This window comes from Lichenostomus cassidix, chromosome 14 (genome assembly GCF_008360975.1).
Source record: "Lichenostomus cassidix isolate B80296 chromosome 14, HeHo_3.0, whole genome shotgun sequence".
Lineage (NCBI taxonomy): Eukaryota > Metazoa > Chordata > Aves > Passeriformes > Meliphagidae > Lichenostomus > Lichenostomus cassidix.
The window spans coordinates 532,582-548,737 of NC_139495.1; the positions used below are offsets into that span (position 1 = coordinate 532,582).

Sequence of the window (16,156 nt, forward strand, 5' to 3'; positions counted from 1 at the left end):
AGCTCAGCAAGCACCTAAACCCACCCAAGTGCTGACAGGGCACATGAGGGGCAGCAAAGACACTTGAAAAGACAGAGGAATCCAGCTCTTATAAGCTGTACTAGACTTTTCCTGTCTCGTCCCTTCTTGTCTCCCTAAAGGGACATTTCCCTCTTCAAGCACCACAAACCCATAGCACAGCCTCCCTTCCCACAGGAGAGTTCTTGTAAAGTGAACAAGGACCTGACACCCTCCTGGAATCAATGCTCAGTGTATGAGGTGTCATCCTCAACAAAGGTCTTCAAAGGATCCAACAGTGAAAAAACAGCATTCCCTCCAAAACACAGAGCACATTGCTTAAAACACGGGGAATGCTGAGAGGAAGAGCCTGGCCATCTCCTTTCACAGTCTCACCAACAGACAGCAGGTCCCTGGGACGGGCAGCAGGTGCCAGGCTGCTCCCTCAGCTCCTCATGCCTTCAACCCAAGCCACCTGCCCTGAGGGGCAACAGCAGCAGACAGCAACACCCCAAACCCTCCACGGCAGTGTAGGGGCAGGGGAAGGGTGGGAGAGGCACAGTTGGTGAGATTCACCCTCCTTACACCAAGGGTGAAGGGAACAGCGTGTTCTCTACAAAGACAGCTCACCATTCTAGTCACAGCTGGTTTATGGAGGTGTCTGACAACTCATAAAAGTGAGAAGTGTCTCAGGTTCAGCTCCAGCTCTGTCCCAGCCAGACACACAGCTGAGCAAAGGGGTTTCTTGCTAAAACAGGAATTCTGACTTTGGCATTCTGACTTTGGGACCTCCCTGTGTTCTGCCCTATTGTCTCTCAGGAGAGCACACTGAGGCTAGACCAGCTGTTTCAAAAAAACCCACATAACAAATGGTAATACATTAAACAAGAAAGCATCACTTTCCTTAAATTCCTCACAAACTTCATGGCTTTCAGTAGAATAGTGAAATAGGAATAGGAACAACCTACAAAGTTGGTTTTGTTCTCAGGGTCATGCTTGATCAAGCCTCAACTGCCAACTGAAGAGACCCTTCCTGACTCTGTATTTACAACAGCCCTGAGCAGTGGTCATTGCCTACAGGCAATCCCCTCTGTGCTGCATCTAACCCACCATCTGATACAGTAAATTCAATTTCCTGAAAAAGCTCCCACAAAGCATGAACTCTACAGCACGTGGCAGAACATTTCCAGCACTGCTCAGCCTACTCAGGGTCATCCAGAGAGATTTGGCTAAATTTGGCTGTAGGACATCTTTCATTACTTCTAAAGATGGAAAAATGGAACAAACTTTTCCTAGACAAAGACATTTATTGAAAGTTAGTCTGAAATAAATTCCCCTTGTCCCCAGAGATCTTTTCACTGTCCTTGCAGAAATGAAAAATGGTCTGAGGAAGCGAGTCCTTGAGCAGGGGCCAGCAACAGGGAGGGCACAGCTGGCACTCCAAGCCCCTCATGACAGTGATGCCAGCAGCAGGGAGGGCACAGCTGCCACTCCAGGCCCCTCCTGGCTGCAATGCCAGCAGCAGGAAGGGCACAGCTAGCCCTCCAGGCCCCTCATGGCTGCGATGCCAGCAGCCATGCGGCGGGGCAGGCTCTTGGCAGCCTGGCGAAACTCCTCTGGCTTGGCCTTCAGCAGAGTTACAATGTTCTGCAGTGTCCGTGACGGCTGGAGGCCCAGGGCATCCATCACGTTTATGAGGTAATCTGCAGGATTAAGGAAAAATTTGTATTTAACTGGTAATAGACACTGTGAAATGAAATATACCCTTGCTCTTGACGACAGAGGGAATCCTGTCTCTGAGAGCTCCCACCCACAGGTCCCACACAGGTAGAAACCGTATGTGGTGACAGAGCAGCCCGTGTGTGACATGAGCCATGCCCAGCACCCCATGCCCAGCACCCCGTGCCTGTGCTCACCAATGTCTGTGGCCAGCTGTTTGGTGGAGTGAGGTGTGAGCTGTGGGATCTGCAAGATGACCTCACAATAGGTCTGCATCGTGGCTCTGGCAATGGAGCCCAGCCAGTAATCAGCCACGTTGTCCAGCTCGGGCAGCTCATCTCCTGCAAAGACAGCCCCTGTTAGCTGCCAGCACACTGACCTGCCTTTGCTGGGTTTGTGCAGCACATAATCCTAACTGGTTAATAATGTCTGACCTGTTCCTTCCACAGGACATCAAGGTAGTCAGAGTTTTATCAGCTGGTTTTGGAGTAATCAAAGCAGTTATGTACTCTTCCTGTACTGTACAGCACTGACAGTGAGCTCCAGACCCAAAACACTCCCCTGGATTACTCTCCAGGTAAGTCACTTCCAAAAGGCTGATGGGTGACCAGCTGGGATGGGGACTGCCTGGCACCTCCTACAGGATCCACTTCCAGGAGCAATTTGCAAACCACTGCAGTGACAAGGATTCACAGGGGGGGTTTTCCAGCCCTAAAGGCATTCTCTGTTCATCAGTGTTTTGAAACTTAACAAGCCATTAAAACATGTAAATGCTTAAAGGTAACATAATGGTAATGCAAAAGCCTGAACTACAGAGAGTATTTTTGGAAGGTTCCAGGAAGACTGTAAATACCAAGCCCTGTGCTATCTGCACTGTCTGTGGAAATAATAACACTATAAAGAGACTAAGCCCAGAACATCAGGTACACTGCCAACCTGCAGGGAAAAGCATTACATGGCTCCTGCTGTTACCTGCAGCAGATTAGTGACACAGCAGGTAAGGACAGCTTCCTGGAGCATAAACAGGAGCCAAAAACCAACAGAAATCTTCAGACTCCAAACCACAGTTTAAACAAACACCAAACTCACACAGACCAAGCCAAAGCTTCTAGTCTGAAGGAAACCAAAACTAGTTTTACTCATTATTAAGAGGCTCCTCCTGGGTTTTACCAAGGGATTCTTGGAAGAAACAGTGTGATAGGAAAGGGATCTCCGCCAGTTTTGTCACTGTAACACAACCCACTTGTGCAATGTCAGGATGGGAAAGTTTTCTCAGACACTCCAAGCCATTGATCTCACCCTACCTTGCTCTGGGGGGTATGGTAATTTTCCAGCATGCAATGCCAGCTCCAAAGCAGAATCCTCTTGAGTGACAAATGGCTCAAGGTGCAGGGGAAGCGACATAATGTATTGGCCAATCTAGAATAAAAGCACCAAAAGCTGAGTCACTGTACAAATGTGAGGCAAGTCCTTTACCAGAGAAAAAGCCACCTGCAGTAAATACACCTGAAAGCAGAGAGCTGAGCCTGACAGACACTCACTCACCCACAAATTGGCTCTCGTGCATCATTACACTTGGTACAAGAAATAGTTTTTCACAAGGTCAGAGAAGCAGTCACTGAAACACTCAGGGAAAGAAAGACCTGTACAGAGAGCTGCTACTCCAAGCAAATCTTTGCTCTCTGGAGTGTTCCCAGCAATTTGTTTTCTAGAGCAGAAAAACAGTTCAGTTCTCTTACATTGCTGATATATTCCAGAGGGGTGAGGCTGAAGTTTGGCAGGTCATCTGTCAGGGTCTCACCAATGCCACCAGAACTCCAACCCTGTAAGGCACAAAGTGCAGGATGAATCAATGGCTTCCCAAGAGCATGAAGCCTGACAGTATTTTAGAAAGGGGTGACCCAACACATGAACGGTGACTACCCAAGGGATTCTAGAAAGCACAACACAGATGGTGAGAAAACTGTTTCCCATATTGTCCCTCAGGCCCAAAACACCCACCCTCTTTTCACCCGGCTCCCTGTGAGAAACATGCTCACAGGGGCTAGAAAAGCAACACCTCAAACAAACACCAGAGCCTTCAAACACCTGTGTGCAGCAAAGGCTGTGCGTGAGGAAAGGAAAACTATTCCACTGCCTGCAGCTCATGGGAGAAATGTGGCACCAGAGAGAAGGTAAGCTGATCCAAGGGATCCCCCAGGTAAACCCTGGCTGCTCAGCTCAGCCCGAGGCCCCAGTGCCCACCTCCATCCTGGGCACCAGCAGCAGCTGCTGTTTGATGCGCAGGAACACCGAGTCGAAGGCCAGCTGATGGGACAGCTGGTTCAGGCGGCTCAGGGCTGCTCGCGACGACGACAGCAGGTTGTGGTTACTGGTGCCTTTCTCCTGACACACAGAGACACAAAAACATTTACACTGACATTCACAAGTCATTAAAGTGGCCACAGAGGGCTGTGTTAACATGCTTGCTGAGGTTTTATGAGGCTGTTTTTGTGCAGCAGAGCTTTCTTCTGTGATGGCACAGCCTGTTTCCTTTGGAATTACCTATTCCAAACAATTATTCAAGACAGAAACTGCCACTGCTCTCTGAACTGCAGGATAAGGAATCAGCATCACATTCCAGCCACACCAGGCTCCAGCACAGGCTGGATACTGAGAAACTTGCAGAGAAGATGGCAAAGCTGCCTTTTACTCAAACAGCACAACTGATGCCTTGCGTGGAATTGAGTGAGTTCTACCTGAAGGGTATCTGTGGAACTGGACAGTTTAGTCAAGGTTTAATGTCAGACACATGACACCGAAAGAACACCAAAAGTTGCAGGTAAACCAAGCGCAAAAGAAATCAAAACATTTTGAGGAAATAAAAGACTCATAACTGTGAATTGACTACTCCATGTGACCAACAATGGCAAACATAACTTAGATCCATGAGAAGATAACTAGAATCATTCTACCCTGTTCACAGATCCATGCATGAATGATCCTGCAGGATTGTTTCAGACTGGACACGGCAGCAGAGCCCAAGTGGCAGACAAAGCCTCAGGTGGTGTGTGGGCTCCAGAATTTGAGATGACTCCAACACAACCTTCCCAATGCTCACTGCGATAAAATTTCCCTCACCTGAGCTGATAAGGGCATGTTCACAAGACAGAGCCAGGATCTGGGGAGAGATGGAACGAGTCCAGACTTCCTGGGTTTGGACATTTCATCTCTCCATGTATCAGTGTCTCTGTAGAAGACTTGGAACATAGCCCAGGAAAGGCTGCAGCCCAGTATGAAAAGTCATCAGACTGGAGGGGGAATCCAGGTCTCATCTACCAAATGTGGGCCCAAGAGCACACTGTGATAGAGGGAAGCTCTCCAGGCACCAGGGCTACCTTTAGAGTGTAAAGCGTTTCCATAAGGCTGGCATACTCGGATGGATTCTCCTTCAAGAGATAATTGTATTCCTGCCAGGGATTTTTTATGGAGCTCTTCTTTTCTGCAGAACTGGTGTCCTGAAAGCCAGAAAAACTACAAGGGCTGTAGGAGTCCGAGAGATACTTCCCAGCAGTTGACAAAATCCTGAAAACAAGTACACAAAAGTCACCAGCAGAATACTCTGGACTCAGCAGTCCTGTCCTGCTGGCCCAAGGAGCAGCACTGCCCTTGTGTGACTTCAAGGGAGAGCATTCACTGATGAAGACACCAATTGCAGCCCAATTCTCACATCTACTGTGCAGCTCAGCAGCTGCAGAAGTGCTGGAAGGACAGACGGGTTTGTGCTTTGGGGACATGAGGGCAGTGAGGCCTCACCCAGCACACTGAGCACTGCAGGCTGTGCTCTGCTCCAGTCACAGCGAGCATTTCAAGGCACCACAGGCTCAGCAGTGCACTGCTTACAAGGAGCAGCAAGATCTACGTGCTGCCTGTGCCTACACTGCTCAGGTTACAGGGAACCCATCAGCTAAGGCACACCTACACTCATTTCAGCACGTGATTCATGCCCCGTGACACAAGGGTGAGGAACTTGCCAATTGGATCTGGTGGAAAATTCCTTCCTGACCCCCATCTGGCAGCCCGTTGGTGGCCAGCCAGATATCCAAGGAGAAAGGATCCTTGAAAGACTGTTTGACAGACCACGACTGAGCGGAACAGTCTATGCCCCATTTCTGACATGTCAAAGGGTGGGGAGGAGGAATTAGTGCTGGTTTTCCCTCCATGGTCTATGCAACCAAAGCACCTTGGGGTTTGTTTTCTTTCAACTCAGTTCCTATGTTGACAGCTCATGAATGAAGGTGAGCAGTGCTCACCTGCTGGCCAGCTGCTGCTCAAAGTCTCCACACTGATGAAGGAGTTCACCACAAGTGGAAATTATCCTGGGGAAGAACAAGACAAAAACACACTGTGAGATTTGAGGCAGATAATGCCAGACCCGCCTCAAAAACATAGCTGTCAGGAGTCAATTTGGTGAACAACTCTGCAACCATTGGATAATACACTGATTTTTTTTGCCCAACAGCTTCATCCACATGCTACTTTTTGCATCATGGGGAAAGCCAGCTCAGTGTCACTGGGAAAAATTCTAAGAGCTGCTAATATTACAAGTGATGTGAGATGCAGCCTTGCTCTAGGCAGGCTGGGGAGCCCCACAGCCCTCCCTGTGCCATGAGCAACCTGAAACTCATCACTGACACTGGTGCTCCCAGCAGCACTGCAGCACAGTGAGCTCAGCCCTGTGTTCTGCACTGAGACCTTATGTAAACTGACCCCAAGCAGTTCCCTTTCAGTTTTGATAAAAAAATCAGCTCCAAGCCAGACAAACGAAAACAAAACCAAACCAAACCCTTTACCGGACAGAGTTTTGGAATGCAGTCCAGTCCTCCTGGAAGAGCGAATCTGACACGACATCATCCAGTTTACATTTCTTTCGTATAGACTGCAGCGTGTTTGTGAAGTCAGATGTATACCTGCAGGGAGAAATGGTGCAGAGAGAAGCACCAGCATAAGAGAACAGGTTGGAGAGAAGCACAAAGACATGTCCTGTGATTTGCTCAGTCAGTCCTCTGCAAGGGCCAAACAAGAACCAGAAATACTAAAAGGAGTGCAGAAGAGACACTCTGGTTCCACTCCAAACAGGTGGATGGGAAAAACTGATCAGCCACAGCCCATTCAAGCCCACACCAAAAGACAAGGAATGTAACAGATGCTCTGTGGCTGTCTCAACTTGCTGCATGTGGATTTCCAGGAGCTCTCCCTGCCCGTAAGAAGGAATAAATATGACATTTTAGTTACCACTACACTGACCATCTCCTAGGAAAGACCAGGAAAAGTTTATAAGGCTCCTGCTAGTCCAACATCACTTGGCGCTTACTCCAGGAACATGGTGACAACAATCTCATGAATTTGTTTTCTCAGTTACTCCCCAGATGAGAACATGGATAAAAAGAACATTCTGTTTTCTACACATCCCCATTTTCTTTTTAATAATGCCCATAAGCTGGAGGCATGTATATTGCTCTGTAATTGCCTATAAAGAAGGTGAGGTCAGAGACTTGTGCTTTCCTCTTCCCGTCTCCCACAGGGCAGCAAGACCTGATTCACACCTTGTGAGCAGCTCTTTCAGTATCATAAAGGGGTAAGGAGTTAAACAGTATGGGAATACAAAAGTGATACTTTAAGACAAGAACTGAGAGTGAACCTCACTCCTTGGGGTATGTCACACTTACAGGCAGGTCCTGAATGTGAAGTCACTTGTCCCAGTGACTGTGTATTCACAGAATCAATAAGGTTGGAAAAGACCTCCAAGACTATCAGGTTCAACCTCCGGACCTATTTCCCCATGGAAACTTTCATCAGCCTAATCTGCCTTATTTTGTTTTGGGAAACATTTTCGCCTTCCAAAGTATTCATTAAAAATGAAGACTCAGCCCAACCAGAATAGAAAACAGCTGGTAAGTCTTTGATTTAGCCATAAAATCATCTAATCTTCCTCTAGAAAACAGTCTGTGCTCAAATGAAGCAGCAAGAGGGACTTGAGGAATTGATGATTCACAGCACAGTCAGACACACTTTCTGATCTCAGCCATTTTCCATAAACTACAAAGTCCTTGGCCACAAACTGCACACTCACTACTTGCTCAGGATAAATGCAAGAGTAGGTAAAAGCAGCTTACTTGGAGAACAAGGCCTTCAGGGCCTTCAGCAGCCCACACACCCCCAGGCCATCCGTGAGCTTGACGCAGTTGTCGATGGCTCCAGCTGCCAGAATGAAGAGTTTGTTGACTGAGTGGTTCAGCTCCTGGACACAATCAATCACTTCCCAATGCTCCTAAATAACAACAGCAACAACAACGCTGAGCCTGACTCTTCTTCCAGGCATTACAGAAAAGACACCTTGTGTAACACAGTGCTCTCTGGTATCCTCCATTCTTGTGAAACTCCTAAGGCAGAACCATGCTGATGCTTCCACCCTCCTGCCCATGGACTGTAACAACAGCCAGGCTGCCAAACCCTGTGTTCACCAGGTCTTCAAGGAAAAACAGTTCTGCCAGCAACAGAATCTTCTACACAATAAAGGAAATATTACCAAAAAGGAGAGGAGGAAAGAGAGCAGTAACTATGATAAAGAGCCCTGTATTTAGTGGAAGCTTCAGCCTCTCCCTGTGCAGCTGAGCAGAGGCTGATACATTACCAAGGGCACTGCACTGATCTGGATGAGGAGATTCTCTTCTTCCAGGTCTCCATACTCAAGTTGATAGGGCTTGTATGGACCATACACCGCTTCCACCAGCTCCATCACTTTCACCAGATTCTGCTCCTCTATAAAGAATCAAATGTTTAGTCTACAAAGAGATGAATGTACTACTAAAAGCCTCATTTCAAGCTACATGCAGCAGTTCTTCCACTAGAGCATGCTGCCTGCACAGGCTTGGAATGCTGCCCAACAGCTTCAATCTCAACTACACAGATTGGGTTTTTTATTTTTTTAGAAACAAGATTATTATCTCTACCTGCTTCCTAAAACCAAGATGTTCTACCTCAACAAGTGCCTCAAAAAAATTATCACTCACTGATCCAAAACAGCCTGGGTGACAAAAATCTATCAAACATTCCAACCTACAGCAGAAGAATTGAAACCATCTGAAAAGTGAAACACATTACTCCCACGACATCAAACAGGGGCAATCCTCATTTATCAGAAAGCCTGGTTCACACTTAAAATAATTCACACTAATTCAATTCAGTCAGCACTACTGTGCCAGTGTTCATCAACCAGAGCTGAATGTGAAGCACAAACTCAGCCTCTCAGTGCCATGCCTGAGCAGGGAGCTGCCAACCCAAACACAAACCAGGGCTGAATGATTATTGCTCAAATCAGAATCGGACACCAGCTGTTCTCACAAAGCTTTGCCAAACTCAAACCTGAAGCAAACCATAATTACTTTGAATCCTGGATATCAGAGAGGACTTTTACACCCTGAGGACAGGAAAGCAATGGAGCAGTCTGCTCAAAGCCAGCACTCTCTGTGCTTGGACATTTCCAAGACCAGAATGAACAGTATCCCAAGTTCCATGGTCTGACCTCATAGCAGATCCTGCTTGGAGCAGGAAATTGGACAAGATCACCTCCCAAGGTCCCTTCCTCCCTGAATTATCCTATGAATCACAGCTGAGCCCTCCCCTCACATACACACGAAGGAACTGGTTTGACTCTCCTCAGCTGAGTCACCTGGCCTTTCCAGTCTTGAGATATTTCTTTTCTCAAACATCTTACTCCCCAGTAAAAGAGATGGAAGAAAAGGCTTTGGGTTGTTTTTTTTAAACACGCTCAGATAACAGTTCAACAGTGGCCATACTATTCCATCATCTTCTAAAATCTGGCAAGTCCTTTTCAATAATTTCTGTAATGAACCACAAATTAAGCGAGAAAACGACTGACGTGTATGCAACCAGACAGACAACAGACACAGTCACACACACATTGCCCAGCAATCATAATTTACAGGATCAAGAAAGAATCTGGGTTTAAACAGCTCAAGACAATGTTATGAGGAACCAAACACAGGAAACACAGCATCAGGAATGCTCCATTAGCTTTAATTTTGGATTTTCCCATAGCCAGCCTTTGAAGGGGCCCCACCAAATACATAAGGGACTATAAATAACCAACAGCTCAAGTCAGGTGTAAACTTGTGCAAACACAGCACCTCACTGCTGTGTGGTTTGCGGGAATTACTCAGCAAGTCATGGCCAAAATAACAAACATCCCAGAGAGGGGAAAGCACAGGTCAGATTTGGAATCAAACACTGAGGATGCTGCTGGGAATAAACTACCAACAGTTCAGAGAAACACTGGGCCCTGCATTGTCACTTGATTAAACCCTAGGCCAGTAGCAACAGAGAAACTACAAAATCAAATACAAGCATCCAATGGATGCAGCCTTCAAGCAGGTTTTGTCTTGTTTAGTGAGGTGTGACAATTCCAGGAAGCTCCTCAACTTTTCTGCTTTGTGACCTCTCACAATGGGTCTCGCTGCCTCCTGGAGACATTTCCTCATGTGGGAGACAGAAGGAACAGTAAAGCTCATAAAAGGAGAAGTGCTAAATGCTATTTACCCTGCAGAGCCAGCGTGCTCAGGACAGGACTGCTTCAGGAAACTCAGTGTTGTGTCAACAGCTCCAGTGTAAGATACACACATCCACACAAAGCTGCAAATGCTGCGGAACTGGGCATTACTTAGGAGAAATAATCTAATCCCTCCCTCCAGCTAAAACTGCACAAAATCCCACGACATGACTTTACAAAGGGGACAGCATAGAATGACAGAATTCAGTGCCAGAGCCTTACTCAGGTTTGGCAGCATGGCTACCTCCAGCCCCTTGGCAAAGTGCACGGTGGCATCGTGGAGCTCCAGCAGCTTGTTCAGCTTGGTGTCCTGGCCTGTCCTCTCCATGGCAGTGCTGAGACACACAGGGATGGAAGGCACCAGAGCTCCCAGAGTTTGAATCAACAGCACAGTCACGATTTCATGGGGGTTCTTGAAAACCTGCGGCAGCAGAACAGCTACTGGCAAAAGCACATTACCTGGAAAGGACACACAGCAGCAGAGAGCAGCAGGCAGCTTCTAAATCTGAAACACCTCGCATGGGGTAAAAAGCCCAGATGTGGTCTGCTAAAGCTGCAAGAGCCACACTGACCTAGCACACAGGACAGCCTGATTGCAAGTCTAGGACACAACATATTTACCCTTGTGCTTTGAGTACAGCCACCCAGAAACTATAAGATAGGCACAGGTCAAAAACTGAATTCAGAAGAACAGAAGAACATTGGCACTACAGTGATTCAAAAAACACCTGGCAGAAGAGGGCATTTGAAACAGAGCACTCAGTTTACCCAGGTGTGTTGGGAAACAACATGAGCCAGTAAAATATGAAGAAATAGGACTATATTACAAGCCAAATTACTGGTCAGATAGGCAGAAGTCAGCACTGAAAAGGCTAGAAAGCCTGTAATCAGCTGAGAATCAGCCACTCCACTAGCATAAAACTTGTGACGTTTTATGGTGACTTTTTCATCAGCTATTCTGCTCATTTGCTTTGAAAGCTGGGTTTACCATCAAAAAGGTCCAAGAGTTTTTCAGAAAGCAGAAGCAACACAGGAGATTGACATGAGCTGTGCCCCACGTGCCATTTCTCACAATCCCCAGTTCAAAGAATATCTGCTAAAATGTAACCTGACATCTGACCTGTAAGTCACATTGAATCATTAGGCAGAAAAAATACATTTCAAGGAAACACTGAGCTCCTCTGCAGCACAGGCCTTGCACTGACACTAGCTTTGTGACACGAAGATAAGAATCTCTTACCCTTCATGGATGAAAAACTCTTACAGGCTTAACAATATGAACTTATTTCTTCATTTTGCTAAAGGACAAAAACTTTTTTTGATCCTACATTACTCCTGGCAGGAAAAACAAGCACACAGACTCCAAGGGGTGACAGCAGAAGCCCTCAGATATCTTACACAGAGCAGCACACATCAGTCCAGTGTGACCTTGAGGGCTTCCTCCAGGCCAATTGATAAAGCAATTCGGGCATTTCAAATGTCTTGCAAAAGAACACATTTGCAACAGCAACAAATTAGTTTTAACTTAAGATACAGATGAAAGTGATAGAGCAGCTTTAATGTCAATAACACAGCAACCTTGCTGCTGGTGGAACACCAGAGCTCAAACCCTGTCTGCAAGGGCTGGACAAGGAACAGAAAGTGGCTGGCAAGTCCCATCTTACACCAATCAGGCACAGAGCACAGCTCAGGGTGAGCAGCCATGAGCTCTTCAGAGCTTTGTGAGAATTTGGAGGAAGCCCAATCCTGTCCTGTCCCACCCCTGCAGCAGCATGGATCTGTCACTGCACCTGTGCTGCCCACTGGAGCTGGGCGTGCCAGGTCCCCAGCAGGGTGTCGTACAGCTCGGTCAGCTGGCGATGCAAGCTCAAGTCACTCTGGCAAAGCTCCTGCCACACGGCCACCAGCTGCACCTGATGGGGAACAGAACCGTCTGAGAGGAAAACTGACAGGCCACAGGTCATGCTTTTGTTATTCCAAACCCAGCACCCTCCATGCACAGCACTTCTGCCAAAATGTGAGGCTCACCCTTGCTCCCTTCTCCACGTTTCAGCATAACATATAACTCAGCACCACAGAAGGAAAAGATTTTCAGCATGAAGCTTGAGGCTTCTTAGTGATTCAAGGTTTTAATTAACATTGGTATTTTACTCATAAAATGAGATTGCAACTGATACCCCCACATAATAGTTGAAATACTTGGCAAGCCCCAGCCTTGAACTTAATCCTCAAAAGTCACAATCATGTGAGAAATCTGAAGCTCAGGTTATGGCTACAGAACTGTCTGGAATTCCAACTTTTAATCTTACCTGAAAAGAGTTTACAGAAGTCATCAGCCGGCAAGTTGCAGTAATAAAGCTACTGCTGACATAGGCACATCCACAGAAAGCAAAGCAAAACCATGAGGTGCAGAGAAATCAAGCAGAACACACATATCCTGTGTCTGCTGCGGGAAGGACACAAAGACCCGAATGGAGAATTACTCCTGAAACACGGGGAGTTACCAAAGCTGGTCAGAGCCAGCAAGAGAAGTCAGAGAAAGAAACATGGAGAGGAACAGGCGCCATCTGCCATCCCCCACCACAGCACAGGTGAGATCCGTGGGGCAGCAGCTCCCTCTGCAGTCAGAGCCCAGCAAGAAGTACAGTTTTTATTCCTTAACGTTAAAATGCCACCAAAACACTTACCTTGTGACATTTATAATAATATGCAAGAAGCTGGGGCATCCGATCAATTTCAGTGAAGACTTTAACGAACATTTTGGCCTGATCTAAACAAAACAAAGCAACAGGGATCAGGATCAGCCTCAAAGCTGAGAGTGAGACATTAGTCTGAGCAAGAAATCCTCTTCTAAGGGAGCCGGCACAATGATCCTCACAGAAAGAGACAACTTCATCTCTTGTTTGCTTATCTTCTCAAACAGAAGCAGAACTACCTAAAATCCACCCTCAAACAAGATCAGGCAGCAGACACAATGAATGAATTTAACTTCTTAACCAGTGTACAGTATTAATATATCTAGTATTAAAGCCAGATAAAGCCAGCACATTTCCTAGAAGGAAATAATTAGTTTCCAGAAACAAGCCAGCATTTACAAACCTAAAGCATACCTGAGAAAGGCCTCAGCTTTGCTTTCACCTGTCCTCAAACTGACCCCCCTGCCTCAGACTGACTCATGGCACAGTTGCTACTGCACAGAGCTTAGAAACACAGGTTCCTCAAAAGTCTGATTTGTAACCCATAGCCCCAAATCCCTCCAGGACCTCAAGGTGCACAAAGAAGAGTATCAACAACCACAACTACTTTTCAGAAGCACTGATAGAAACACAGGGAAGGAAGAGCACAAGGAACTGTCCAAAAAGACAACATTTTCTATGGGGAATTTATAAAGCTTCTTTTACAAAGTAGTAGGAAGTCAGAATGCTTCCAAACAAATTTCCTTCCTGATTACACCACCAAGCTGTAACAGAAATGCCCAACACCACCATGATAACAGAAAACCAGGGCCTTTCTGCTTATTTGAGCAGCACCTTCATCTCACCCATCCACACGACCCATAAAACCAGCCTGTAGTCTTCTTGTTTCCTGCAGTAGCCACAGTACCCCAAACCCTAAGAAAATCAAAGCAGCACTGGTCAGCAGGCAGCTGCAGAGCCAAAAACATTTCAGGGCATCTGCTCCACCAGGAGAAGCTCACAACCTGGCCCCCAGTGCCAAGAGGCTTCAGGACACCAACTCTCCATCCAAACACCATTTTAAAGACAACAAACTCTGTGCTGATAGTAAAGGATACCAAGAGCTACTAACCTACAGACTGGGAGTTAAAAGCAGCAACAATCTGAGGGCTGGCCATGGCCTCCAGCCGGTTCTTCAGTGCCTCCAGGTGCACACACTTTTCTGAGTAATCTGGTGTGTCCACCAGCATGGCCAGGCTGCTCTGCATGCTGGTCAGCTTGGCTGAAATCAGGGACACATCCTGCCAGCAGGAAAAGGCAGCCTGTTACCAAGGGCAACCTCAGACAGCATCAGCACCAGGGATGTGCTTCACAGTCACTTCAAAATCTCACTTTTAAACACAGTTGCCTGAAAAGCTGGAGGCACAAAGACCAAATAGTTCAGTATTTACCTGTGTTTTAAGAGTCTCTTCAATATCTGCACTTAGTGTGCTCCATTTGTCTGCTTCCTGAAGTGACTCGGCAGCCAGCTGCATCCTGGACTTCACTCGGTCAATCTCTACCAGGACCTGAAGAAAAAAACCACATCATTATATTCCCCACTGAAGCAAAATATAACTGTCACAGATACTTGGGAGTTACTTTCTGCTTAAATTTAAAAAACGTATGAAAATATTATGTTATTACAAGAAGAAGGAACGTTCTGAAGGAGCTAGACAGAGATGTAAAATCATCTTTCAAAGTCAAACAACAGAAGGTTAGTCTAGGTTAGTTTGAATTCAGATCTTGTACACTTTAGTATGCACTTTGCCTGAAATTGCTCTGCACCACAGGCAGAAACCAGGGCCCCCAGTCAGGTACTAGCAGCTCTGAACCAACACCTGAGCGAGCAGCTGCTCCTCAGGACACACAGATTGCACGTCTGTGTCATACCCACCTTTCCACTATTAATGTCACAAGAAGTGGTTTTGTCTATCTTGAGTTCACAAGATTATTTCATATGAACAACTCTGGCACCTTCAGAATTTTCACAAGTTACAGATAAACACTAAGGTAAGAACGGACCTGCATGGACTGAGCTGTGTCTTCTTCAAACTTCTTTATATCTTCTTTAACAAGGATCATCTGCTCCTTCAGGAATGTTGCCTCCTGTTTCAAGACTTCTACTTCCCGGAGAACTCTGGGCATGTTCTGCAGAGCCTGATGGCTTGTCTCTGCAGAAACACGGAGCAGTGAGTGAGGAGGGTGAGAGCCCTTGCAGGAACAGGTCAGTCTTTCAATAATCTTATCTAATCTTTAGTACGTGAAAAAACCCAACACTATGCAACAAAGCAAAACATCAAACAACAAATCTTCAGCTGTATCTTTAAACTTTAAGCACGTACTGGAATTGTAATGTAAAAAACGTAAATGGAATCATTGAGGTTTAGAAAAGCCCTCTGAGACCCTCAAGTCCAACTATTCCCAACAGTCCAGTCCTGCTCTCCCAGCACTGCCAAGGCCCCCACTAACTCATGTCCCCAAGTGCCACATCCACATGGCTTTTAAATCCTTCCAGGGACTGCAACACTGCCCTGTGCCAAGGCTGGGCAACCCTTTTTGAGAAGCACTTTCCCCTATTATCCCATCTAACGCAGCGCCGGCAGGAGCTGCTGTTTCTCAGCGCTGAAGGCAGATGTGTTGGTGAATAACTAGGAGACCCGAGATGGGTGTGAGGATCCCTGTGTCTCTGCAGGGCTGGCCTGGCCTGGATGCCAACATCCCTCGGGTGGGGCACTGCTCTGCCTGTCGCCCCTTGGCGCCTCAGAAGATGCAGGCACGGTGACACACAGAGCCAGGAGCACACGGCAGAGGTGCCCCGCAGCGGCCCGGCACACCCCCGAGCAGCACAGCCCTGCCGCCGCACCTTCCACGGCGTTGTTGACCTCCTGGATGAAGAGCTGCAGCTTCATCACCAGCGTGGCGGCGTGCGCGTCCACCTTGCCCGGGGCCTCCTGCTGCACGGCCCGGAACGCCGCGTTCACCCAGCCCTTCACCTCGAACTCGTCCGACAGGAACCGCGAGAAATCCATGGCCGCGGCCGGACAGCGGGGGACAGCCGGGGCGGCAGCGGCCTGCCCCGCCGCGCACCCGGAAACAATCGGCGGTGCCGGGGCGG

General features: G+C 47.3%; 1 protein-coding gene across 1 annotated transcript; it reads right to left on the reverse strand.

Moving 5' to 3' along the window:
• Positions 1-1,284: 1,284 nt before the first annotated feature.
• Positions 1,285-16,136, reverse strand: COG7 (component of oligomeric golgi complex 7). The gene is made up of 17 exons (XM_085074226.1): positions 15,905-16,136; positions 15,064-15,212; positions 14,451-14,567; positions 14,132-14,300; positions 13,012-13,094; positions 12,115-12,237; positions 10,547-10,745; positions 8,390-8,517; positions 7,872-8,026; positions 6,549-6,665; positions 6,009-6,074; positions 5,094-5,280; positions 3,961-4,101; positions 3,456-3,539; positions 3,021-3,135; positions 1,914-2,057; positions 1,285-1,700 (listed from the first exon to the last, which is right to left on the reverse strand). Exons 1-17 carry the CDS (start codon positions 16,068-16,070, stop codon positions 1,534-1,536), a joined length of 2,310 nt encoding a protein of 769 aa, XP_084930352.1. The 5' UTR covers positions 16,071-16,136; the 3' UTR covers positions 1,285-1,533.
• Positions 16,137-16,156: the final 20 nt, after the last annotated feature.